The sequence below is a fragment of the Centruroides vittatus genome, unplaced genomic scaffold, assembly GCF_030686945.1.
Source record: "Centruroides vittatus isolate TY-2023 unplaced genomic scaffold, ASM3068694v2 contig_2818, whole genome shotgun sequence".
Classification (NCBI taxonomy): Eukaryota; Metazoa; Arthropoda; class Arachnida; order Scorpiones; family Buthidae; genus Centruroides; species Centruroides vittatus.
In genome coordinates this window covers 1,322,074-1,348,301 of record NW_027121792.1, presented here as the reverse complement: position 1 = coordinate 1,348,301, position 26,228 = coordinate 1,322,074, and the positions used below count along the sequence as shown (strand labels likewise).

Sequence of the window (26,228 nt, the reverse complement as noted above, 5' to 3'; positions counted from 1 at the left end):
CAACATTAATAACCAAAACCAACAATTTTAAACTGGCTTTCGAGAGAAACCATACTATATATTCCATCTTAACGAATTCTAAGGAACTGGTGGAAGGCATGTGCCTACCAGCATCTACTCCATCCTGCTTATGGATGCACAATTTCACAAAAATTTAGCGTATCGAAGCTACTATTAGATCTTTGAAGAAACGAATCAAAGAACATAGCTACACCATAGAGAAAGGGCATTTCTTCTAGCACTTTAAGTGCATATACTACTGAGAATAATACAGTTATCATCTTTGACCAAGCCTGGAAAATTTATCCTACCTGTAACTGCTCATACTTAAAACATCTAAAAAAGAATGGAGATTTATAAAGCTGCTACTAGAGATCTGGCCATTATAGAAAATTTGATATTTTCTCCCATACCTGGAGATCCTTTTATGAAGTACATTTTTCATCCTATGTATAAACCATTAATGAGCGAGATGACATCAGTCACTATGTAAATACTTTATCAAATAGAAATTGGACACTTTTTTAAAAAGACTCTAGTTCTATCTTCCATATATATTCTTTAACCTGAAGATGGCAATTTAAAATTGATGAAAACATTTGTTTATCTTATTAAACATTTTGTTGGATTTTTTGGTGTTTGTGAAGAGATATCTCATCCAGTTATTTAGTGTTGTTGTTGAAACATATTAGGCATATATATGAAGTAAGTTGAAACTTTTTTTTATCAAAAATCCAGCAATGAGTTACTTGATTTTCCTGGCAACATTGAAAACTGAGTTTGTAATGCCATCTGTTATGATATTTTATTATTAAAAACTTTTTATATTTTTAATTATTATAAAATGGCAAAAAGCTTAATTTTGAAGGCAGAGATGGTTTTATAAAAAATTTTAAATGCTAATAACGAGTAAAATTGCCACTAAGTCCAACCCTAATCGAGATATGACACATGACCCCTTTATCTCCCCACCCCCTCAACCTTTAATCACCAAAATTTAATAGTATCAATTCCCTAATACACACACCTCCTTGCAAAATTTCAGAAATTTTCAACAAAATGCACAGGAGTTATTATGCTTCAATGAGAGTGAACAAAATCATGCCACATACATACACACACACACATATATATATACAAATTGTTTTTGCATTTCTTAACATTTCAAGGTCCATAGTCCAAAGACGTAAAAATCTTGGAGGGTCATTTTTGATAATGATGCACTCGGAACTAATTATGGTGTGATAAAAAAACAAGTTTTTGAATCCCTTCTGGGCTCTGCATCAGGTTCTTAACCGTTCCTAGATGGTTAGTTGATAATGGAATAATGTTTAAATAAAAGTTTGATTATAAGTTCGAAAAAGTTTACAAAAAACCATGTCACACATGTGCAACGAATCAGTGTGTCCAGACAAAATGAGCGGCTAGAGTGAGTTGTGAATCAGCTCTTGCCAGGCCAATCTTTTCTAAAATTTATGCATGTAGCTGGATTTAAAAACGTGCATAGCCTATTTTAACACCTTACGTAATGGAAAGGACCCTCCTAACCCCACCAAACTCCCTACAGTGCCCCTATAAGGGATAATAGATGCAATAGAGATCTGATATATATAGGCTCTACTAAACGTTCCATGGGTATCAGAATACAAGAACCTCAGGCAGATATTCATCATGTGAGAATCTCCACGACCCTTGCTACTTATGTAACAGATCCAGATATAGTAGCTGATTTTTCCCAGGCCAATCTCATCCTCACTACACCTCCCAATGTACACCTCAAATGGTTAGAGGCTATGCACATTTTTAAATACAGCCTCACAGCTACATGCATAAATTTTAAAGAGGAGATAGTTTTGTCATTGGCCTGGCAAGAGTTGATTCACAACTCGCTCTACCCACTCATTTTGTCCGGACACGCCGACTCGTTGCACATGCATGACATGGTTTTTGTAAATGTTTTTGAACTTATAATCAAACTTCTATTTAAACATTATTCCATTATTGAATAATTATCTAGGAACGGTTAATAACCTGATGAAGAGCCCAGAAGGGGTTCAAAAATGTTCATTTTTGTCGTTTTATTATCACACCGTAATTGGTTCCGAGTGCATCATTAGAGTCATGATTTTTAACCAATCACTATACCTTCCCTCTGTTATAAATAACAGAGTAAGTTAAGGAGAGTAAAAATTACACATACAAATTCAGTTTTACAATATTAATTTGTTGCACATAAATCTTTTGTGACAGTTATATTCATTCTAATAGCTATATCACCACAAGTTAAACCTAGAATTAGATTTAAATTGCAAGTTCAGTTAAAATCAGTATTCACTATGCATTAATTCTAGATTTAACTGTTAGATCTGAATCGTGATTTAACTACAGTAAGACTTTGTTTAGTGCTTAGGATGCATTCCTAGATGACAAAGCACTAAATGAAACAGTGTTAAACAAGGTCGGTCAGTGTTTTAACACACAGTAAATAGGAAAAGGGAAACACATGTCCAAAAGTAAACAAATTTTACTTTAATTTTAAGTTATTTTTAAATTAATTTGTATTACAATATATGTTACAAAACACAAACCTATGCATACAAAACTATAAAGTTCATTTTTGTGATGAAGGCCCTTGCTCATCTGAAACTGAAATTCTTGATTTTTTTGCAATAAAGTTGTGTACTTTCATTTGTTGTCTTTTTTATCTGTCTTTAAGCAAATGTCGGTAGCACGAGATTGTATCCAAAACATCTCATCTTGTTTTTTTACTCCTTTCAAAATCTGGATTGTTCGCTACAATTTAATCAATGATTTTGGTTATCATTACCTAACTTTTACTAAGGAAATCTGTAGCAAGTTCTTTGGGTTCTTCATTTTCACAATCATTATTTTCCAGTTCTACATGAATTCCTTGTTCTACCAGTTATTGAAGGTCGTTATTGGTAAGGCTCTAACCAGAAACCTGCAGTAACTTCTCAATATCCTACTCGTTAATATCATCTAGTCTTGCAGTATTGATCAGGTTGACAATTTGGTCAACGATAGGCTCTTCTCGTGAGAATCCTTGGAAAACTCCAGCCATATCTTCTTCCACAATCCATTCAAGCATTTATCAGTTAATTCTTGCCAAGCAAAGTCAATATTGCCTATGGCATCCATAATGTTATATTGTTTCCAAAATTGCACCAAACAAACATAGATTTTGGGGAAGTACAGCACTACGACAAATTTCCACTTTTTTTGCTGATTGGTTCGTGTTCAGGAATAATCATATTATATATGAATCAATGAAATGCTGCAATAATTTGAATCAATGCAAATTTTGAACTTTTTTTAAGGCTTCGAGCAGACAACGTTATATCGAATCAAAGTTAATCAAGAAAGCACTAAACGAGGTCTTACTGTATCAGTGAGTTAATTCTTGAATTAAATGTTAACACGTACACTATTTGAATTCTTCATAAAACAATATAGACATATTAAATTCTTATGATGATTTTAGCTCTCACAAATTAAAAACAAGCAATGATGCTACAGATGTTGTATAAGCAATCAATTTACATAAATAATTCATTACAGAATTTCCAATTTTAAAAAATTCTATCCTTTTTCATTTTGATTTTTTTTTGAACAAAATAACAATTGCTTATCAATGTTTCTGTTCCTGCTTGTTATGGAAGCCAAATTGTGTTAATCTTGTTAGTTTGAAATGTTCATTTTATTTTTATTTTCATCTTTGCATATTTTAACAGTTTTCCTTCATATGTCAGTTTTCTATTTCAAAATATGCTCTCGCCTTTTAAATTCAAAAATACTCTATAACACAACAAAACAAATATATTGATTCTCTTCTAGTCTGATGTCAATTATTCTGGAAGTTTACAACTGTTATTGGATAAAGCTGACCTAAACAGGGATCTCAACTGCCCACCATTTGAGTAGGCAGTCTGTCATTTTGCTCTCTGCCCACCTTAGTAGTCAGCCCACAGAAATGCCTGCCTTTTCAAATTTCCATGAATCAAAACTTTGTGATCTTTATGTTACATTTACAGCACAGATACCCAGTGACATGGAGCTGTATATTGGCTTTGCCACAAAGCAGTGCCTTGCCAACATTCAAGATGTTATTTTACCAAACAGAGTTTGTAGTTTCTATAAAAAGTATGTAACTTTTTGCAGGAAACTGTGGAATATTTACAGTGCAAGCTCCCTTTGCTGAGGCTGTTATAAAAAATAGTACAGTTTTAAGTTTTGACAAGAAATGTAGTTACTCACAGATAGAATATTTTTGTGACAGGTATCAAGAAATTCTGAAATTTACTCCAAGGAATAGGAATGCATTATATAATGAATTTCATGACTATTGTTGTACCCAACACTATTTTGCCATTAGATATAGAGTCTTTAAAGACTCTATATCTAATGGCAAAATAGTGTTGGGTGAAGGGTGTCAAATGGATACAGAATGGAATGATCTGTCTGAGATGAAAGCTGTCAATGATCTCCAGTTTTTCAACTCTTGTGCTCACAAGAGTTGCAAAACTGGTTCTTGTAATACCAAACAGCAATGCTAATGCAGAATAAGTGTTTTCAATAATCTGTCAAAACAAAACTGAATTCAGAAGACGACTGGATAATTCCAGAACTCTGTCATTCTTGATCGCTGTTAAACTAAATGAGTTCAACAACAAAAAAATGTTACCAGTTTGAGACTACTACAGACATCTTGATTAAAGCAAAGAAATGTACAGGAGAGTCTAATGATGTGTTCACTTGTTTATAATCGATCAGCGCAAATCGCAGCCGTCAATCTCGTAACGGTCAACTCTTTGATAACAGGTGCGTGTCTGGGAATTGTAACGGATAAGTTACGGCGGCGCTGATCGATTATAAACAAGTGAACACATCATTAGACCCTCCTGTACTAAGGAGTACAATCTACAGCATATAGGAACATAACATGTAATTTATAATATAGTATTAAATTTTGTGAGTTATGTTTTGTAATGAATTGTATTCTTTTTGTAATGTAGTGTAGTGTTTTTGATTATGTTACTTGTAATTAGCTTATATGTAATGCAACTTCCTGCTGAATAATAAACATAGCCATTTCTACAATTTGTCAGCCATTTCTCCTTCTCTGGTCAGCCCAAACAAACAGTCCAGGTTGAGATGCTTGCCTAAAGACGGTCAAAAATCTTCCTAATTAAGAAGATTAACAAGATTTGCTTTTATAGCAAGCAGTAACAAAAACATATATTGGTGTCAAGATTTAAAGACTAACAATTGTTTAGTATTTTATGATATTATAATTCATTGATATAGATTTGCCTGTATCTTTGTTATTGCATTTAGTTTTATTTGGTAATACATTTTATGTTTTACAACTGATTCTAATAATACTTCTGTCTCAAAGTTAGCATAGTTTCACTGCTGAAATCTATTGCCTACTAAAATTTGAAATCATATGTTTAGTTTATGCATGATGATTCATCAGACAAATCATGAAGCACTTGGACATTTTAGAGAGCTTGTAACTTAATAGAGGAGCTTTAGAGAGCCGTTCACTTCAATTTAATCATTTCCTAATCCAGTGTTAGAGTGAGTTGATGAATATGAAAAGTAAAGTAACACTTAATTTAGAGATACCAGCTCAAAACTTGAATTACAAAACTCTTTATTTAAAATAATGTTGGTGAATAGGCCACAAAAAGCAATTCAAAAGTAGTTTCCTTACTTACAGTCAGGATCATTTCAAAGTTGACAACTGAAAAAATTGCTTTTACTTAACATTAAAAAAAAAAAAAAAAAAAAAATGCATTTCTGATCTGTTAACTACTCTGCATATTGCTATAGCCTTGTTAATTGGCATAAAACAATAGATAACTGATTAGTTCGTTTCACCAATAAACAATTGAAGAGCGACAAGTAAAATATTGTTGTATCAATTGAAAGTTGACAACAAAGATAACATTGTAAATACAGTAAGAAATTAATTTCAAATTGGTTATAACACAAAATTTAATTCCAGAGTTGTCAATTAAATATTTTTTTGGTATCAATAATAAAGTATATTAAAGAAGAGAGAATTGAGTCTTGAAGAAAGACTGCAGATTGTACATGAGCATAAAAAATGGCAATTCTCCTTCTATTATTGCAAAAAAGCATCAAATATCATGAGAAGGAGTCAGAAAAATAGTGGTCAAACATTTAAATAACAATACAGTGAGAAATTTACCACAAGGACACTGCCCTAAGGCCACAACATCAAGAGAAAATGCCATGATTTTCTGTAAGACCACCGAAAACTCTTATAACAGCTAAAGAAATAGAAAAAAGAGCTTACGCTTGAAACCAGTGTTTCAATTAATAAGAGGAGAATAAATTTAAAAAAGTTTCCATGGAAGAGTAGCTCATAGAAAACTGATGATTTCAGCAGTGAATCAGAAGAAAAGACTAGCTTTTGCCAAGAAATTTGTGGAGAAGCCCCTAGAGTTTTGGAAGCATGTTATTTGGAGTGATGAGTCAAAACAAGAGTTGCAGGATGCTAAAAGACGGAAATTTGTTTGGAAAAAGAAAAATCAAGCATTTGATAAAAATAAAACTGTGGGAACAATAAAACACATGCCTTACATAATGGTTTGGTGGTGTTTTTTGGGGTTCAAAATGGGCAATATTGTTCAAATTCATGATCGAATGAAAGCAGCAGATTATAAACATATACTTAAAGACAATTTAATGGCATTAGCAAGGAAACTGGAAATTGAAAATAAATTTATCTTTCAACAAGACAATGATCCCAAACATTCCTTCTCAAAAAATATTTTAATGAAAATGATATCAAAGTTCTTGAATGACCACCGCAGTCACCAGACTTAAATTTAATAGAACATCTGTGGGATAAATTAGACTGCTGTATTCCTCTTAGCCATAGAAAATCTTTATTATTGTACAAAGAAGAATTATTTAAGGTTTGGTCAGAAATTGGGCAGGATATCATTTGTAAATTAATTAACAGTATACAAAGGTGACTTCTTCATGTAATTATAGACATGTAATTCATGTAATTAAAGACATGAATTACATGACTTCTTCATGTAATTCAGGCCAAAGGTGGTCCAACAAAGTTCTGATTTGACTATTTCTGAATGTTTTATTTCATGTCAACTTTGAAATGGTTTTACCATACAACACAAATTTACAATTTCTAAAACATACATAATATTTTCTTCAAAAGTTTTTGATGGATTTAATGAAAATTGTCTTAAAAGTAAAATTAAGGTTAATTTAATTTTTACATATTGATAAGATGATGATAAACTCAAAAGTTCAAAAAACAGGCTATGTCAACTTTGAAATGATCTTGACTGTATATTGATATTTTTTCACTATCTTGAAAAATAAATAAATGGAGTTTAACTGTAGTTTATCATACATGTTTTCTTAATTGCCATTCTTCTGCCAATTAGATTTCAGACAGAACTAAATATTTGACATTTTCATAATTTCTTCATTTTTTACACACTTTTATAATTTTATAGAAAACTTTATTTATAATATTTTAATATTCTAAAAAAAATTTCAATTCATCTAATAATATCATTGTATCCCTAATGTTATAATTTTAAAAAAATAATAAATATCAAATCTAATAATATATTCCAGATATACAGTCAACTCCGCATAAGTCGACACCCAGATAACTCAACACCGTAAGTTAATTAGTCAATTTTCTGTGGTCCTGGCCAACTTACGTAGGCAATAATGTTATTAATGCTAAAAAAACTCGGTTTACTCGACATCGTTTAACTCGTCATCACTGGATAAATCAACATACTTTTTCTGTTTCACACTTTTTAGATGTCTGATAAGTCGACTCCCCTCCTGAGAAAATGAGTTCACACCATACAATAAGCTGTGTGGTGTGAACTCATTTTTCAGGGGGGAGTCGACTTATCAGAATTCTAAAAAGTGTGAAACAGAAAAAGTATGCTGATTTATCCAGTGGTGACGAGTTAAACGATGTCGAGTAAACCAAGTTTTTTAACATTAATAACATTATTGCCTACGTAAGTTGGCAAGGACCACAGAAAATGACTACGTAACCGACGAGTGTCGAGTTATCTGGGTGTCGACTTATGCGGAGTCGACTGTATATTATTAGATTATATGGAGTTATGATTGTGTGATATTCATAATCATACAGTATATAGTGCATTTTTTACTTTTTAGATTATATACACTCTACAGATTAAAAGTATCCTATTATAATATACTAAAGATATTAAAGGTTAAAACTTACTTTTGATGTGACGTCAGGATCGTGATCATTTTGTAGGAGTAGAGCAGCAGCTTTACAGTCATCTTTTTTAGCTGCTATATGTAGAGCTGGTAAACGCACTCTTCCTTTAGTATCATTTTCTAATAACACTGCAACTACTTTATCATGGCCTTGTTGAAGAGCAACTGCCAATGGTGTAAACCCATCCTAATTACAATGAAAACGATATAAAATATAATTAATATATGTTGTAATCTTTTAAATAATGAATAAGATAAAATTATATCACTTTAAACTTAAATGCACAATAATAGAACACATATAACATTCATAATTCAATTAATTTTTGAACTGAGCATATTTATCTCTTAAACTGAAGTTCTAGAATTTGGTAGTTAGTTTCTGTATTTGAAACCTGATGATTAATTAAGTTAACAAAAAATGCTTGTGTACAAATTATACACTGGACATTAGAAGTTTAGTTTCTTAAGTTTATTTAAATATTAAACATCTTTACTTTTAGTTTCATTTTTAAGTAACAAAATTTTAATATTATGCATTTGATATTCTAAAAATGATGGATGCAAAATATTAATTATAGTTACCTCAGTAGCAAGGCTTTGATTAGCTCCATTTGCCAATAAATAACGTACTACTTTATCATGATTCTCTTGAGCTGCCATGTAAAGAGGTGTGAAGCCATTCTGAGATTGCACATTGACATTTGCTCCATTACGTACAAGTATTTTTACTATTTCTTCTTGTCCAGCTAATGACGCAATATGCAATGAAGTATTTCCTTTCTAAATAAAATATTTTTCATAAATATATTAAGATTTTCAAAAGTTGAATTAAGACTTTTAAAATGTACCTTCGTTGCTGCATTTACATTTGCACCTCGTTTCAGTAATTCATTAAGCACAGTAACATGGCCTTCTTTAGATGCCAAATGGAGAGCATTTAATCCATTCTAATTGAAATAAATAATATATATTAAAATATGTTATCCTATATTTTTTAATATAAAACTAAAACAAATCTTTAATACATAAAATAAATATTGTTGATGCTAATCAATAAAAAATATGTTAATTTTCATAAATTCTATCAATTAGTAAAAATAACAAAAAACATTCAAGGTTAGCTTATTAACTTATCCATGTTCTAATTTATTGTGGATAAATACATTTTTCATCACTTTATTTTATTTCATTTTGATTTATTTCGTAGTTCATTTATTTTAAAAATTTAAGCTAAAAATTACAAAACAATAATAAACAAGCTGGAGAAAATAATTTATTACATTCTATACTTTGAAGTTATAATAATGTGATTATGACAATATACAATACTAGCAGATAAGCCCAGTGTTGCTCGGGCAAAAAGTAACGACAGTGAAGATTAAGATTATTACATTATAGCCAATCTTATCCGTTTTCACCTAATGCAAGAATTAGGTCCCTCTGTTTCCAGACTAATTAGAGAATTTTTAGATGGGTCTAAAAATATTTTTGATTTCCTGCAAAAATGCAAAAAACCGCATCTGTGCCTGTAAATCTTGTATGCCACTTTCTCTTAACACTTCCATTGTTAAGGAATACATTTCTTTCATCCCCCACTGTTTACAATTCTTTTGTTTGCCTCAGGATTCTTTTCTTTAAACTTTTATGATACTTCTCATTTTCTTTTTTTGTCCAGCACCCGTAAATCTTGCGTGTCACTTTCTCTTTTGCATTGTTAACACTTCCCCGTGGGAGAAGTGTTAACAACCTCTCCCCGTGGCGGGGGAATTTCGAAAAATTCCTTCTTAGTATACATTCTCGTGTCGTACCCTATTAAAGCACAATCAAAAACGCAAAAAACCGCATCTAAAATAGTATAATAGAAGCCAAGTTCTTCACGGTAAGCCTTAATCCTGTCCCTTTCCCATGGGGGAATTTCGAAAAATCCCTTCTTAGTGTATGTTCTTGTGATGTACCCTAATTGTGTACCAAATTTCAACTTTCAACTCCTAACCATTTGGGGTCTGTGCTTATTATCATCATCATTATTATCATCATTATCAACCCATCTTGATTATGTATATAGATAAGAAGAAAAATTGCCATACAAAGTAATTAAATGTCAAGAAAATTCTGATGTTGCTTCACTTTAACATTATGATATCTAAAAAAATTTTAATATTAATATTAAAATATAGTCATAATACATTTCTTAATATTAAGAAATGATTTTTGTCACAACACAATATTTTATGAAAAATACAAAAATTCTGAGTGAGTATTTTAACACATTTTAAGCATTCAACATACTCTACCCATTCAAGTTTCTTTAAATATTTTGAAATATGCACCAAAGCCTGTTTGTTTATTTGAATTTCATCAAAGTGTTTAAAATTTTTGCAGGTTTTTTTTTTATTAAACAATAAAATCTGGTTTTCTGGTGGCATAATTCCTTAATTTGAAATATATAACATTCACACTTGCAGAATGAATACAGTTAATGATATAACATCTATAATATGAATTTGAAAGTTTAAAGCTGTCTGTAAAAGTAAATAAAATGAATAAAAAAAATTTTTAAATCAATAAAAATAGGAAAGTGACAGGTCACTAGAGTGACAAATATTGGAGTTAATGGTATTATTTTTTTGAGGCTGCTAGAACAGATTTATTGTAATATAATAGTCTGTTTCTATTGATTATACTTTCACAGTATACTTATACAGACTGTGTAGATTCTGTATTTTTGCTGAAGTTAACCAAAACTGTGGATTATACATTAAGATTATTAATTAAAAATTAGATATGAACATAAAAGAAAACAAATTAACAAAAACATCTTACTAATACAGACCGCAAAAGCGGGGCCTGTCGATCCTTTTGATCGACCTCAGATCAGACGAGATTACCTGCTGAATTTAAGCATATAAGTAAGCGGAGGAAAAGAAAACAATTATATGTGTACAAAACAAAAAAAAAAAAAAATGCATTTACAAACTAGTATTAGTAAAGAGAGAAGCATAATAGAATAGTAGTGGGCTGGCCTTTCAAGAGGGTAACCTTTCATAATATTGCAAATTCTCAGATAACAGCTCTTTAGTCCTTAGCTTTAAATTCTTTTATTCTTTTACTTTACTACTCAGACACCTTATATCTCTGAGAAATTATTAATTTAATTATGCAAACGTTTTCCACCTGTTCCACAGGTCATCTTCAAGCAATTTCTTAGTTCTGGAATGTTATCTCGTGCAGGTTCGAATATACATGCGCACGATATTTCAAATTTTAAAAAACCGTTGAAACATTCCATGTAAAATATAAAATATAAAATATTCTTTTACTCATTTATATTCTCTACACACAAATCAAAGTTGGAAACACTTCATCAATCATAACCGAAAGATTCTTTCTCGGTCTACAACTGGAAACAGAACAAAAGCTTCTATGAATTTTGACCTTTTATCTATCTTCCAACCAATAATAATGCATCAATCATCTCTCATTCATGTAACTCGCTCAAGTTAAATTAATAAGGTCCAGCTTCATCAATAACTAGTGCTAAGACCACCACAAACATCAAAAATGAGTAAATTATATAAAAAATGGTAGAAAATATAAAAAAAAAAAAAAAAATAGAAACAAAATCACATTTGACATAAAATAAATTATTAATTTCACTCAATTATCATATAGGAGAATTCAGAAATGATTTACAATTACAGTGTTGTACGAAGACCACACCATCTGTGAGTATGCTCTCTTGTACAACAATAGGCTGATACTAGTATGCAATGCATACTCTAGATCAGCGGTTCCCAACCTTTTTTGACCAGGGACCACTTTGATTTCATTGTTGTTAGCAGGGACCACAAGGTTTAAGAAAAACGAACTGTGTCAATCTAAAAATAAACTTTAATCAAAACTTTTAACATAAGTAATTGTTAAACTCAAGAGTAACATGCTTTAACAGTATTATAATAGAAAATTATTCTATTCTATTATATTCTAATTATTCTATTCTATTATTCTATTATAATAGAAAACATAACATTTTTAGTAAAAATTAAATTCAGTTTGTATCAATGTGGGAATAGTAATTTAAAATAAATAAAAGTTTTAAATCTTTTGCGAACCATATTTTAGCTCTTGTGGACCACTGGTGGTCTGCAGACCACTGGTTGGAAACCACTGCTCTAGATGGTAGGTGCCACCAAAGTGACCAGCAAGAGTGCAGCTTTCATTCGTTGGCAAGTAGGAAAACATGTGGACAAAATGGAAGACAACTATCACAAACAAAGATGAACTGCATGGCTTCTGAGGAAGGAAGGCATCAAAACTGCAAAAATTCATAGACATTCAATTGCAGTAAGTGATCAGGAAGACCCTTCACAGAGACTGTATACAAAGGGTTTGCCCAGCATCATGGAAATTGCAGACAAAAATGTGAGTACTGGTCACCTGTCAATGTTGCAAACTCCCAGGAACATTCAGATCATGCCTGAATTAATTATGGCTGAGAGGCACATAACTAGTGATGGGAAAATACCAAAATTTCTCATGATTCTGATTCAGCTGAAAACTCACTTCCAACTCTTTTGGATATTTTCTACAGTTTATTTTAGTTTACAAAAATTAATGATTTACATTATGAGCATGGTCCATTCATTAATTAATAAACATCAAGTTAAGAATGGAAAATGTTTGGGATATCCAAAATCAATCCTTCAAAAAAAACCTGAAAATTCTGTATGTGAATATGCTTGCTTTTATTGTGTACTACAAAATAAATTTGTAATCTCATTTTAGACAGAGTTAATATTGCAACTCTACCCCAAAAAAATTACAGCTAATTCCCTTTTACTCAAAGAACTAGCTCATCATGTCACTTTGGGTTGTGGTCTTTGGAAACTACTTTGTTGGCTGATGCAATGACTGGAGAGGGAAAAGATAAATGAAAAGATACACTTCCATTTTCATGCTTCATGCAATTGGTATGCTTTGTAAATGCTTTAATTCCATCATATTTAATACTAAATGAGGTTCAGAAAATGATGCAATGAACTGAACAAATATCATCATCACGAGTTAACCAATTTTTGAATTCATTCACTTGAGCCAGAGTTTCCTAAATGTACAACTGTGTGAATTTATTTTTGGAGGAAAATAAAATAAGGCAAATATCTAGACTGACTCGTCTTGAAAAACCAATTTTTAAAATTTAAAATGGCAGTAAGACTTAGTGTAAACAAGTATTTTTACTTAGAATCACATAAACTGCATTTGAAAATTCAATGTACTATAGCATCATCTGTGAATCATAACAAAAACTTCCATAATTATAACAAAAAAGTCATTTTATCATTATAAACAAACACTTAATATTAAAAATAATTTTATGCAATATTTTTTCAATTAAAATATAATTTTGTTTATATTTTAAACTAACCAAACACACCTTATGGTGCAGATACGTTGCCAATTATGCTATCCGGACCTCTGGTCCGATCTCCTCTTCCAGTATATATAACATTTATGTTACAACCATTGATGGTTGTAATATAAAAATATTATAGCTGACACCTTATGTTGCCAAGATAATTTATTACAACCAAACTAACATTTTCAGCCTATTCAATAGGCTATCCTCAGGTTAAAACATAAGATTAGAACATCAGCTTTCCAAAATAGAATATGTAAATTTAAATTTACGTACTCTATTTCGGCAACAAGGTGTGTTTGAATAGTCTAATAATTATTTCTGAGTACATTTTGTTAATTATATTTTAAACTGTTTTTCTGACACTTAAATATTTTTGTTAATCATCAGCCTTGATTTCAAATTTCTGGTCAAGCCAGCCCAATGTAGACCAGATGGCAACCATAATGTCACCCTATTTCTCCTAAAATGGAAACAGTACTGACCAAGTGCAATCTTTCATTACTCTGACTAGACAAAAGAAAAGGCCACCATGACAGACATCACCTTGTGCATGAGGTTATTGTATACTCTCTATTTTGTCAACATGAAAGTTTCTAATAAACTAATACTTAATTGTTAATAACATAATTTAAAAAATTTTTAATCTTCAATTGAAACAAATAATTAATTTTCTTATTAAAAGTGGAAGAATTGTTTTAAGAACCAAAAATCATAATGAGATTTTCTTGATTCCAATTCTGATTCCCATTAAAAGCCAAATTTTTCCAATTCCCAATTCCAATTAATCATTCCATCATTATGCATAACCTTTGATGAATTGAAGAATGAGACAAGCCTTGGGCACACAACTCTGCACATCATCATTCATGATTTGAACAGGAAAAAGATGTGCACACATTGAGTTCCATGTGACTTCAAGCTGGTAACTGATGATGAGTCATAATGTCACTACCACACATCAGAAAAGAAATTCCAATCCATGCAATGGAAACATTCATGAAGTCCCTGGCCCAGGAAATTTCACACTGCTCCATTTGCAGGAAAGCAGATAATCACATTCTTTCAAAACACTTCAGGCACATTGCTAATAAACTGGCTTCTGCAAGGAACAATCATCAATGAAAAGACACTTACATGGCTTAGATGCAGGATTTAGCAACGATAAAAGGGGATGTGGTCATCAGGAGTTTTGCTCCAATATGACAATGCACGACCCCAAACCATCAACACTATGACCACAAAGTTGGTATCAGTAAAATTCACCGTTGTGCCTCACTTGACATATTCACCAGATCTTGCTCCATCTAATTATTTGTGAATTTTCAACCTTGCTATGAGGTTGAAAATTCACAAATAACAAGAACTGCCATGACTGGTGCCACAGTACCTCCAAAGAATAATTTTGCAACACCATTATGAAGTTGCCAGAGAGATGGCAATGGTATATTGATGTTGGTAAGAATATATTGAGATCTCTCATGTATTGAACTGTGTTACATAATAAATAGAGTACAAAAAACTACTATTGTAAATCACTTCTGAACATTCATTATGCATACAGGTATACCTCACCTTACATCAGTAATTGGTTCCAGGAGAGGCGACGTAAGTCAAACTTAATTGTCACTAGGCTAAACCACAAATTACCATTCCCAGTTCTGTATTTTATTTATAAACTAGCGGGTGGGCCCGGCGTTGCTCGAGCAAAAGTAACGATAGCAAAGATTAAGATTATTACGTTATAGTCAACCTTCACCTTTTCACAGAATGCAAGAATTGGGTTCCCCCTTTTCCAGATTAATTAGAGAACTTTTAGATGTGTATAAAAATATGTTCAATTTTCTGCAAAAACGAAAAAAACTGCATCTGAGTCTTGCATGTCGCTTTCTCTTAACAATTCCATTGTTACTTGACACTTCCATTGTTGATGGAAGTGTTAAGCCTTAATCCTGTCCCTCTCCCCCGTGGAGAGATATTTTGAAAAATCCCTTCTTAGTGTGCATTCTCGTGACGTACTGTACCCTAACTGTGTACCAAATTTCAATTTTCAACTCCTAACCGTTTGGGCTCTGTGCTGATTATTATTATTATCATCATCATCATCATCAACTCGTCTCGATTATATATATAGATGCATTTTTAATAATATATGATTAATAAGAATCTATTTTAAGCTTACAAAGAAATAAATTTTAACTTTTAATATAGTACAGAAAAAAAGTAATCTAAATTTACGAATACATGTACATACTTGTGAATGTACATGTTTACAATTTGGTGATGTTTACAGTACAACGCGGACTCTATTTGTGAATGTTGTTTCTCTAAGACATTATAAAATAAGATGATTTTTTAAGGTTAAATAACAAATACAGTTATTAAAATTATTTTGCAATAGTAGAGAATAAACAAATTTATGTTAAATTTACCAATATCGAGCAGTGCTGACAATGACGCCAAATGGTACATATTGGAACTACCATGAAAAACGCCAATAATGAGCACTTAAAGACTGCTAAATAAGACAACAACACAGAAACACAGACGTTTTCATGTTTCGTTCTCTAGGATTTATGATGATTATATTAACATTTACTGTAAATGTACATATTTTAATATGATTTTATGTGCTTTTAACGCTTTTCTAGTGATATTACGACTTCAATATTTGTGGCGGACTGATGTAAAGTCGAATAAAATGACTTAAACTTGATTTTTATTTTTCCATATACTTTTTTGACAAATCACATATAATCGAGAACAACGTAACTCGAGGTATACCTGTATTTATAAAATGGCTATAAACAGACATAATTGATTATACTCCATATGCAACTTTAATACTTTAACATATCAATTTCTTCACATTTATATTTTTATTTTGTGCAAGCCATTTGCAATCAGTAGTTTTTATTAAGTTTCATTTGACATTTAAAATTTGTTTAATGTAAATATTACACAGTTATTGTTATTAGTATGATAAAATAATTCCACTGTAATATTTGGTTTATTAATGACAGAATCACAACATATTTGAAGATTGTAAATTAAACAATAAGAGTAGAAACATGTAAATTCAATGTATTTTATTTATATAGATCACCTCACAATTAATGATTGAATAAGCTGAAACATTTTATACAATTTAATAGTTTTTATTGTGATTTAATATTTCCTATTAAAAATATTAAGAGTAAAACTATTAAAAACAGTCAACTTTTTATTCATTTCTGTATCAGTAATATTTCTTTATTGACACAGCATTAATTTTTAAAATTTTATTCTAACAATTTTACTGAAAATTTTCACACGGCATTTTATTGTTAATATATGGCAATTGTGGCTGTATGCCATATGTCTGTTTTTGTCTTTTTGTTTTTTTGTACATTTTCCCCCATTCTTTGTTCTTTTTATCTTCTTAATTCTTCCTTCTTGGCAGTGAGGACCATTTCCAGGAATAACCCTAAGGGCATACTTGGAGAAGAAGGGTCATTTTTGAGCTGGTGCTCGAAGAAAGCGGACAAACTGAGGACAGGTGTGCGAAATTGTCTAGTACCTGAGTACACAGTTTCAAAAGTTCCCTCGAAGTTAAGATGTGAAATTTTTGAAATTTCTGTGCTGAAGTTAGTGTGTGTTGAATTCAGTATCAACTTGAGCAGTTGTGAGTTTCAACCAATGGATTGTTTATCAAGTGACCAATGCATTGTTTATCAAAACCCTCAGGAACTGAGGAGAAAAAAAAGGAAATACTAATTTGGTGTAAGAAGTTCCCTCACAAGGGCTGAATGACTTTTACAGGACCCAAGTACCTTTGTTCTGTTTTATCCATCATCTTTACTTCTTCTTGCCATATCTTCAATTTTCCATATTAGTGTAAGTCTAGTATTAAGAGTTAGTTTTAGGAATATTATTATTGTAGTAATTATTCTTGTTTATTGTATCAGATAATTGTTATCACAGTTTGGTGTGTCATGACTATTTTTAATCTTGTAATTGTTCCGTCAACAATTGAGTTTAGGATTACTGCTGGAGTAACCATCCTAGAGTTGGCCTCCTTTATTGAACTTGTACAAAGTTATATCACATGTAAATAAATTAATTTTCTAACGTCTACTATGTGTTTGTTGGGTGTTTACATTAGTGGGCTAACAAAAGCTCTTTCATATATTTCACACAATTTTTTAAATTATATTTTTATGATGTTCATATCAAAGATATACAGTAGTTTAAAAATATTTTATATATAACATTTTTATAATCATAAAAGAGAATATTATTATTATATAAAATTTTTTTTTCTTTTACAATCATTGTAATAAAATTATTAAAGTTGAAGATATTTCAATAAGCAATTTTTTCAACTAGAAATTATAAAAACTGAATTTTAATAGAATATTACAAAAACAGAACATTTTTATACACTATATTTTTGTACATATACCTGTGGGTATCCATATTTAAAAGACAATTTGAAAGGAAACAAGTTATCTGACAATTTTAAATTGCAATCACAAACTCATGTTTATGGAGCGATAGCTTGTCCTGTAGGACTAGCTATATGGTATATGTTGGGGTATGTTATGAAAAGATTTTATTTTTGTTCTACCAATTTTCTGCAGGATTACACTGCAGGTTATATGCAAAAACTATAGGATATAACTTTTTTAATCTGTAGATTTCTTAATCATTCTAAACACATCACTCTTATTTTCAATAAAGGTAAGATTAGAACTTTGTAGTTAATAATAACTATAAATGTTAAAAAGTTTTAAATAATAATTTTACCCATAATATTTGCTTTAATTATTATTACAGCTGACCCTTGATAATCTGACACTTTTGTAATCCGACATGCTCGGTAGTCCGACGCACCTCTCGTCAAGGTCACCGCAGTCCCCGTCCCGTTATGTCTCTTCTTGCACAGAAGGATGACACACATTTCTTGTGTTTTCCGTGAGCAGTTCTGTATGTACTGTATTATTTATGCCTATACATACTGTACGTACATTTATTGGCTTCCATATTTCTTTTAATAAACATGTTTTAGTTAACCGAAATGGGTGTTTCATTTCCATATTAACCTAGGCAGCATTTTACTCATAAAGTGTAGGCATATTGTAGGCTACTGCTAGAAAAACAATGCCAAATATGTAATCACTTTTGGTAATCCCACACCCCTTTGGTCCCATACCTGACGAATTATCAAGGGTCAGCTGTATTATTATTGCTGTCAAGAAAGGGAGTTTGGACTTTACCCAAGTCTGGAAAAAATCTAGTGTCCATAGTTGTTTCTACCCTTATAAAATTAATGTTATTTTTACTAACAAAAAATAAAATGTTAAGACTGCTTTTTACTAATAAACATTCTACATATTTCATTTGTTGAACAAAAAAGAAAAAACTAAAAAGCCCTGCTAAAAGGTAAAGGGGATCCATTCTACCCCAGGCCTCATACAAGCTCTTGACAGCTTTATTGTACATAAAAATTTGCGCACTATATTGTTAATTAAAAATATTATTTAAAATACTTACTGCATTACTAGTATTAATATCAATACTGCCTTTCAAGTATTCCAATACTTTTTCCAAATTGCCAGCTCTGGCAGCACGAAGAAAGCTTGCATTTCCATCAGTCTAATATAAAAAAAGTTTAATTTACTTAAAACTTTTGCAGTTTAAATGTAAATTAACAAAAATTAACTTAATAATTATAATTTTAAAAATATTAATAAAATCGTATTATATCACTTATATATTATGAAGAATAAAAATAAAATCATAATATTACTTAGTGCAAATTATCCTACAACCAAATTCAATAAAATAAAAGACAATAATAAAATTGAGATTGAGGGGCTGAGAGCAATAACAGCATATTTCAATTATTAAATAAAATGAGATATTTAAGTAAAAGGAAATGTAACCATTTTGTAATATACGGTAAGACCCCACTTAATGCGGGGATGTGTTCCTAGACAACAAAGTGCTAAGCAAAACAGCGTTAAACAGGGTCATTTTAACATAGAGTAAATAGGGATAGGGGAACACGCGGCCTAAAATAAACAAATTTTACTTTAATTTTAAGTTATTTTTATATTAATTTGTATAATAATATATGTTAAATAACATATGAACATATGCACACAGAAATGTAAAGTTCATTTTTTGTGATGAAGGTTCTGGCTCTTCTGAAATTCTTGTTTTTTGCGATAAAGTTGTCTAGTGTCAGTGTCATTTGTCGCATTCTTTTTCTTTCCTGAAGCAAATGTCAGTAGCAGAAGATCGCATCCAAAACACCTCTTTTTGCTTTTGCACTCCTTTCAAAATCTGGATCATTTGCTACAATTTGATTAATTTGATTAACGATTTCGGTTATCGTTACCAAACTTCTACTAAAGAAACCTGTAGAGAAATTCTCTGGGTTCTTCGTTTTCGGAATCTCTATTCTTCAGTTCTACATGAATTCCTTGTTCTACCAGTTCTTGAAGGTCGTCGTTGGTAAAGCTCTCACCAGAAACCTGCTGTAACTCCTCAATATCCTGCTGGTCTACATCTCCTAGTCCCGCTGTATCAATTAGGTTGACAATTTGGTCAACCTAATGATACAGTGTTAGGCTCTTCTCATTGAGAATTCTTGGATACCTTCAGCCATAACTTCTTCCACACTTCATTTGTGCATTTAACAGTTAATTCTTGCCAAGCAAAGTCGATATTGCCTATGGCATCCATGATGTTATACTTTTTCAAAAATTGTACCAAACATAGATTTAAAGAAAGTACACCTTTTTGGCACCTTTTGCTGATTGGTTCGTGTTTGTAAATAATCATATTATATATGAATCAATGAAATGCAGCGATAATTTAAATCAGCATAAATTTTGAGCTTTTTTCAGGCTTCAAGCAGACTGTGTTATATCGAATCAGCGTTAAGCAGGGTCTTACTGTAATAAAAAAAAATTATAACATTGTTGGGTTTTTCTTACTTTCTATTAATCCTTGAGTCTTGAAAAAACTTCTAATTGCAATGCAGTAAGAAAATAATGGTATACAAATCAAAATAATAATAAACATTTAATATTGTAATGATAGATTCATTCTGAAATACAAAATGCGACTGCAATACCTTATTTTCTTCTTTATAAATGCATATTACAGAAAGTCCATCACAACATCATTGTTTTCATGCAGGACTTGAATACCAAAATTATAAGTCCATAATTGCCTCAAATAAAATATGCATTCAGTTGATCAGACAGGAATAGGCAAAGCTTGTTGTAAGTCAGCAGTCAGAAAAAAATTTCATTATTTTTCAAGCCAAGTCTGTCTTTTTCTAGCTGCTGTTTTGCAGCATCAACCCTGCAAAGGTACAACTCATGTATCCTATCCTGTAGACTTTTTCACATGTATTCATCATATTTCTTGCAAGTGTTGGACAAGGGCAGCTTAAAAGAAATACTGGATTCAGGATTAAAACTATCTTGATATATGAGTTTTTAGAGGAGTAAGGCCTTTAGCAGTACACTGATTACTTTAGAGCTCTTACATTTTTTTTATGGATGATACTGAGAATATGTAAACTCTGTTTGGGTTTTGAGAACAAGAATAATGGGACTGACATTTTTGGGAAGGACTGGATATGTTCTCTTATGACATCTTTGCTATCAGCAGATATCTTGTTTGGTCTGTTTGAATGCCATCCTCAGAAGTTCCTAGTTGGGATTTTTTTCCCCGACTTCTCTGAGTGGTCAGACTGTACAAAGTGTTCTCCTCTAGCAGTTCTTATTCTTCTCATTGATATGGAAAACACAGTCTTGAAGGCTATTTGGCACACAGGAAGTCATTTATCTCCGACCATAACAGAGTATCTGTAGTTTTAACATCACCTTGTCTTGTCAGCAATATTGCAGTCTTTTTTTTATAAACTCTTCGCCTTTCACTTTTTTCAATCAGGCCAGGAAGAAATGAATTTTGAACAGAATAATTTTCCATAGCATAAAATTCAATAAACATGTTTTTATTTTCATCAGAATTGGTTTTGAAGGTACATGCTGATTCAGGGAATTTGCAACATTGTTCTATGTTATGTACTTTTTTCTTGGCACAGTCTTTCCATTCTTAGCAGTTCATCTGTTTCCAGTTATTTTAAGTTCTTTTGTTATATGTTCTAGTCCAACCATTAACATTTCTGTTTTTGCTTTATTGAATTATTTTGCTGATTTTTTTTTCAGGAAAATCTTTGGAACCATCTTTACTCCTGGGTGTTGCCATGATGAATAATATAGCTATGCCTAACAGAAAGGCAATTATTGGGATATGTCATTGTTGCACAGATTTAATCCACAAAGTAATATGGGCAGCAATAATATACATTACATTCTTGATGTTTGCGGATGTCAGTGTTTGGAAATTCAATCATTCATGATCAGAAACGTATGCACCAAAATTTCAACTTTCGTGAAAGATTTTGACCATTCAGTAAATGGGAGATAACTTACTACTGTACACTGGATCAACAACTAAAAACCTTTTTTTGTGTCCTAGTACAAACAGCTTTAGATAAAAACTAATGTTTTCAACCAAAAACTTGTCTTCGTCAAGCTATTGACCAGTATAAAATTTGAAACTGGAATTCGAACAATGTGTTTAAAATTATTTTAAATTCCTAACTGTACACTGGAGTTAGCATCTGAACAAACTGGATGTTTGAGAAGGTGTAATGCTAAAAAATCACTGCACTCACTCATTCGTATAGTTATGTCATAAGTTATGTTACTGTTTTGTTTGGCTTAAATAAAATGACAGCACTCACTACACAGTATATTTATTTAATTAAACTATTCATTTTTCTAAAAATTTTTGAAAACAACAGTAATGCATAAAGTGTTACAACAAATTACAAATTTAACATTGAAAATGGGACTCAGAGTTTGAGAATTTGATATTCATGAAGGATTACTCAGTCCCAATTATTCACGAACATGAAGGATCAGTGTAATATCAATATTACCTCATGAGTAATTACAATCAATGTAAATAGTTACTAGAATGAAAGACTAATGATGGTATGTCTCAAATATACAGAAAGATTAAATTTGAACCTTTTGTGTGGTATGTTTTCATTGTATTCAGTCCCTCAAAAAAACCTACATAAAATTTTCATGAACTTTTACATGGATCGAAGCCAAAATCACAAGTCACATCACTACGAAGATGGAAAATTTAAAATATAGTTTGTAAAGTCATCTTACAATGAGATCTAGTAATAATTATTTTTGATACTATATATATATATATATATATAGTAATCCATATTAGCATCAAAACAGGCTTATAATTAGATAAGCTATACTACCTGAAACAGATCGGTATAGTAAATTCTCATTAGCATCAATTTCTGCAAAACTGCCCATAAAGGTTGATGTTAACCAATAATTGGCCTAACAAGAACTATGCAATTTTAGCCTGTAAGATATTTTAACTTGATAGCAATGGTTCCCTACCTTTTAAGACCTACAGCACCCTTAAACAATCATGCAAAATTTTGCAGTACACTTTATTATTAATTACCAGACTGACCAATGGGTCAATCACATTGCTTTCTCTAATACTTTTTCTATGACTATAAAACAAAACTTCTGAAATATAGTTAATAAGATGTAGAATTACATTTTTTTATTATTGTTTTTTTACAAAATTAAAAACTTGTTGCTTTTTTATTCACCTTATGACAAACTTAGAATGGCTTCAGGGCACACTGATCTATAGATATGGTAATATCTCATTACAAATAAGACTAGCCCTTTCAAAACCTTTTTATTTCCAGTAAAATATAATAATATTTACTTGCACGAATGAACGTTTTCTTATCTCTATCGAGATCTGCTTCAGGTTCGATAATATTCTACCAATTGGCATTCCATTGGTAGAATATTATCGAACCTGAAGCAGATCTCGATAGAGATAAGAAAACGTTCGTTCGTGCAAGTAAATATTATTATATTTTACTGGAAATAAAAAGGTTTTGAAAGGGATAGTTATAAATTCCAATACTTAATTGTGAAATTTTGACAAATAAGACTGCTATTGTTTTCAAATATATTTATTATTTATTATTTAAAGAACTGCAGAAAAAAAAAGCCAAAATAATCATCAGATATATGTAATAAGAAACAGTACAAAAAGTTATTTTAAATAATTAGGATACAGTATTTTCTTTGTATTGACAAAACTAAAATTTGTATTATATTGACAATTTTTTGGATTAATTTATCAATGTAAGTATAAATGTATTCAGAAATTTCTTAAGTTTGAATAAACTGATAAAGATAGTCAACAGCAAGAAAAGCATCTTTTGAATAGGAGCTGTTGTAACATTAATTTCACCATCACTTTCTTGATCCTCATTAGTTGAGATGTATAATAAAATAAATATGCACATCTTAAATGTATAATAAAAGAACACTGAGTTCATTCATATAATATGCTAATTGCCAAATTAAACTTTTTAAAGTTTCTGAAAAGGCAGTCAAAATTCTTGAAAAGATCCTAAACTTTTGAAATAAATAATGTCAAACATAAGTAAAACTTTTTTGGCAATTTTTATCACATTTTAAAATTAGATAAATTGTAAATTACTAAAATGACAAACAATAAAAAGAAACTCCAAATTTATATAATATATATATATGTTTTTCCTAAAGTAAACTAAATATATAGATCCTTGTATCTCTGTATGTATTTACAAAAGAAAAACATTATGTATGTTACTTTGTAACAGGAGTAACAGTGTATAACATTTAATCACAATGTTCGATCACAAAAGTAAAAACATCTTGCATTTTTAAATCACATTTAGTTTTTAATAGTTTAATATGGTACAAAAAGCTGCTGAGAAGCTTTAACTTTATTAATATAGCTAATATTTTATTAACAAAATTAAATAAATTATCTATCTATATTAATTATTTTATAATAAACAACTATATTTATTACAAAAATAAATTGTATCTTTATTTTTACCAATTTTTCTATTAATGTTAGCTGTATTTTTTAAAAAATATATTACACAAATTTATTATAAATAATTTAACAGAAAACAAAAGCAGCTCCTTTTAGTGTGCTATAAAAAGATGCATCTGAGAGAGAGAGTGTATAAGGCTTGCCAACTTATCTGTACCAAGCCAGATGGCAAAAATGGTTAAGACATCTTAGGGGCTTGGGATTGACCATCCCTTGACCTGCCTGGAGTCAATCCCAAGTCAGATCAGATGGGATACATCAGATCCCATTCTTCACAACCCAGCCATCCCCACTGCAGACCCGGTTGAACCCACAATGGGCTTAAATAAAGGCCCTCGTAGTTAGCAAAGGGCATAGAGAGTAAAAATAAAAATAAAAAAAATCTGTAAGACAACTACATGCTAATTTAATAGTAAAACAGTTTAAATTAATTTTATAAAAATTATTTTATAGGCTATACTTGTGATCATAGTCTCAGTTTATTTTCAAATTTTTCTTGCAACAAAATTTCCCTTTTCAAAGATTTTAAAGTGAAATGTAATTACTATCAATAATATTTTAAAATTAAGATTAATCATTAATAATAACTGAAATTAATACATTCACAATATCAGAAAGCTATTCCAAATCAAATGATATAAAACAGACTAAAATACTCTTAGAGTACTGTACATAATGTTTGATCATTAAATGAAACAAATGAAACAACTTTTATCTTTCCATGTTAATCAGAGTAAAGTAATTTTCCATTCATTTTTCTCACATTAATTTAGTAAAATACTTATAATTTTGATTTAAAAAAGAAAAATAAGATTTTTAATGTAACAATTATTGAATCATAAATAATAAACTTCTAAACATAAAAAGTGATTAATAAACAAAAGTTTTTAAAAATTACTTTTAAAAAAAGTATTATTATTTTTTAAATATAATACAGAAAAACTATTGAGACTATTGAAGAATTTTCTCGCAATATGTTAATCATAACATTTTAAAAATCATCATTACAGATAGTCTCTAACTTTTGGATGTAATATGTTCCTAAAAACAATAAGTCAAACAATAAGTTGCATTTTAGAAAAGAGTTCTGTTCCCAGAGTTAAGGCCAGTTTATAGTCCTCGATGTTCTGTTCCACTTGCACCCGTTGGCAATGTTGCATTCTGATATAGTGTTCATAGTATCGACAATTGCATTCCACTGAGTACTATTGGCTTGATGCTGGATCTCCCAACAATCTAATAGGAAGCTTAGTTCATGATCAAACTTGGCATTCTTCTGTTGGTCAAGAACTAATAGAATTGTGAAATGCAAGTGTTCAATCAATTCATCTTGTAAAAATATAAAATGGTGAATATTTGAGACATGGATGATAAATTGTATAACAAATGCTATTAAAAATCATATAAGTTTAGTTTGAATTAAAAGGGTTTAAAAATAAAAAAATTTACAAGGTTTTATATGGAAAAAAATTGCAAGTAATTTATT

The 26,228-nt window shown here is 30.4% G+C and overlaps 1 protein-coding gene across 1 annotated transcript in view; it reads right to left on the bottom strand.

Moving 5' to 3' along the window:
- The window catches only part of LOC136972154 (ankyrin-2-like), a 286,434-nt gene that overhangs the window by 182,247 nt on the left and 77,959 nt on the right, over window positions 1–26,228 (bottom strand). Inside the window, 4 exon segments of the mRNA XM_067266710.1 lie at window positions 8,303–8,488; window positions 8,887–9,084; window positions 9,153–9,251; window positions 19,256–19,357. Coding sequence (XP_067122811.1) covers window positions 8,303–8,488; window positions 8,887–9,084; window positions 9,153–9,251; window positions 19,256–19,357 — 585 coding nt within the window.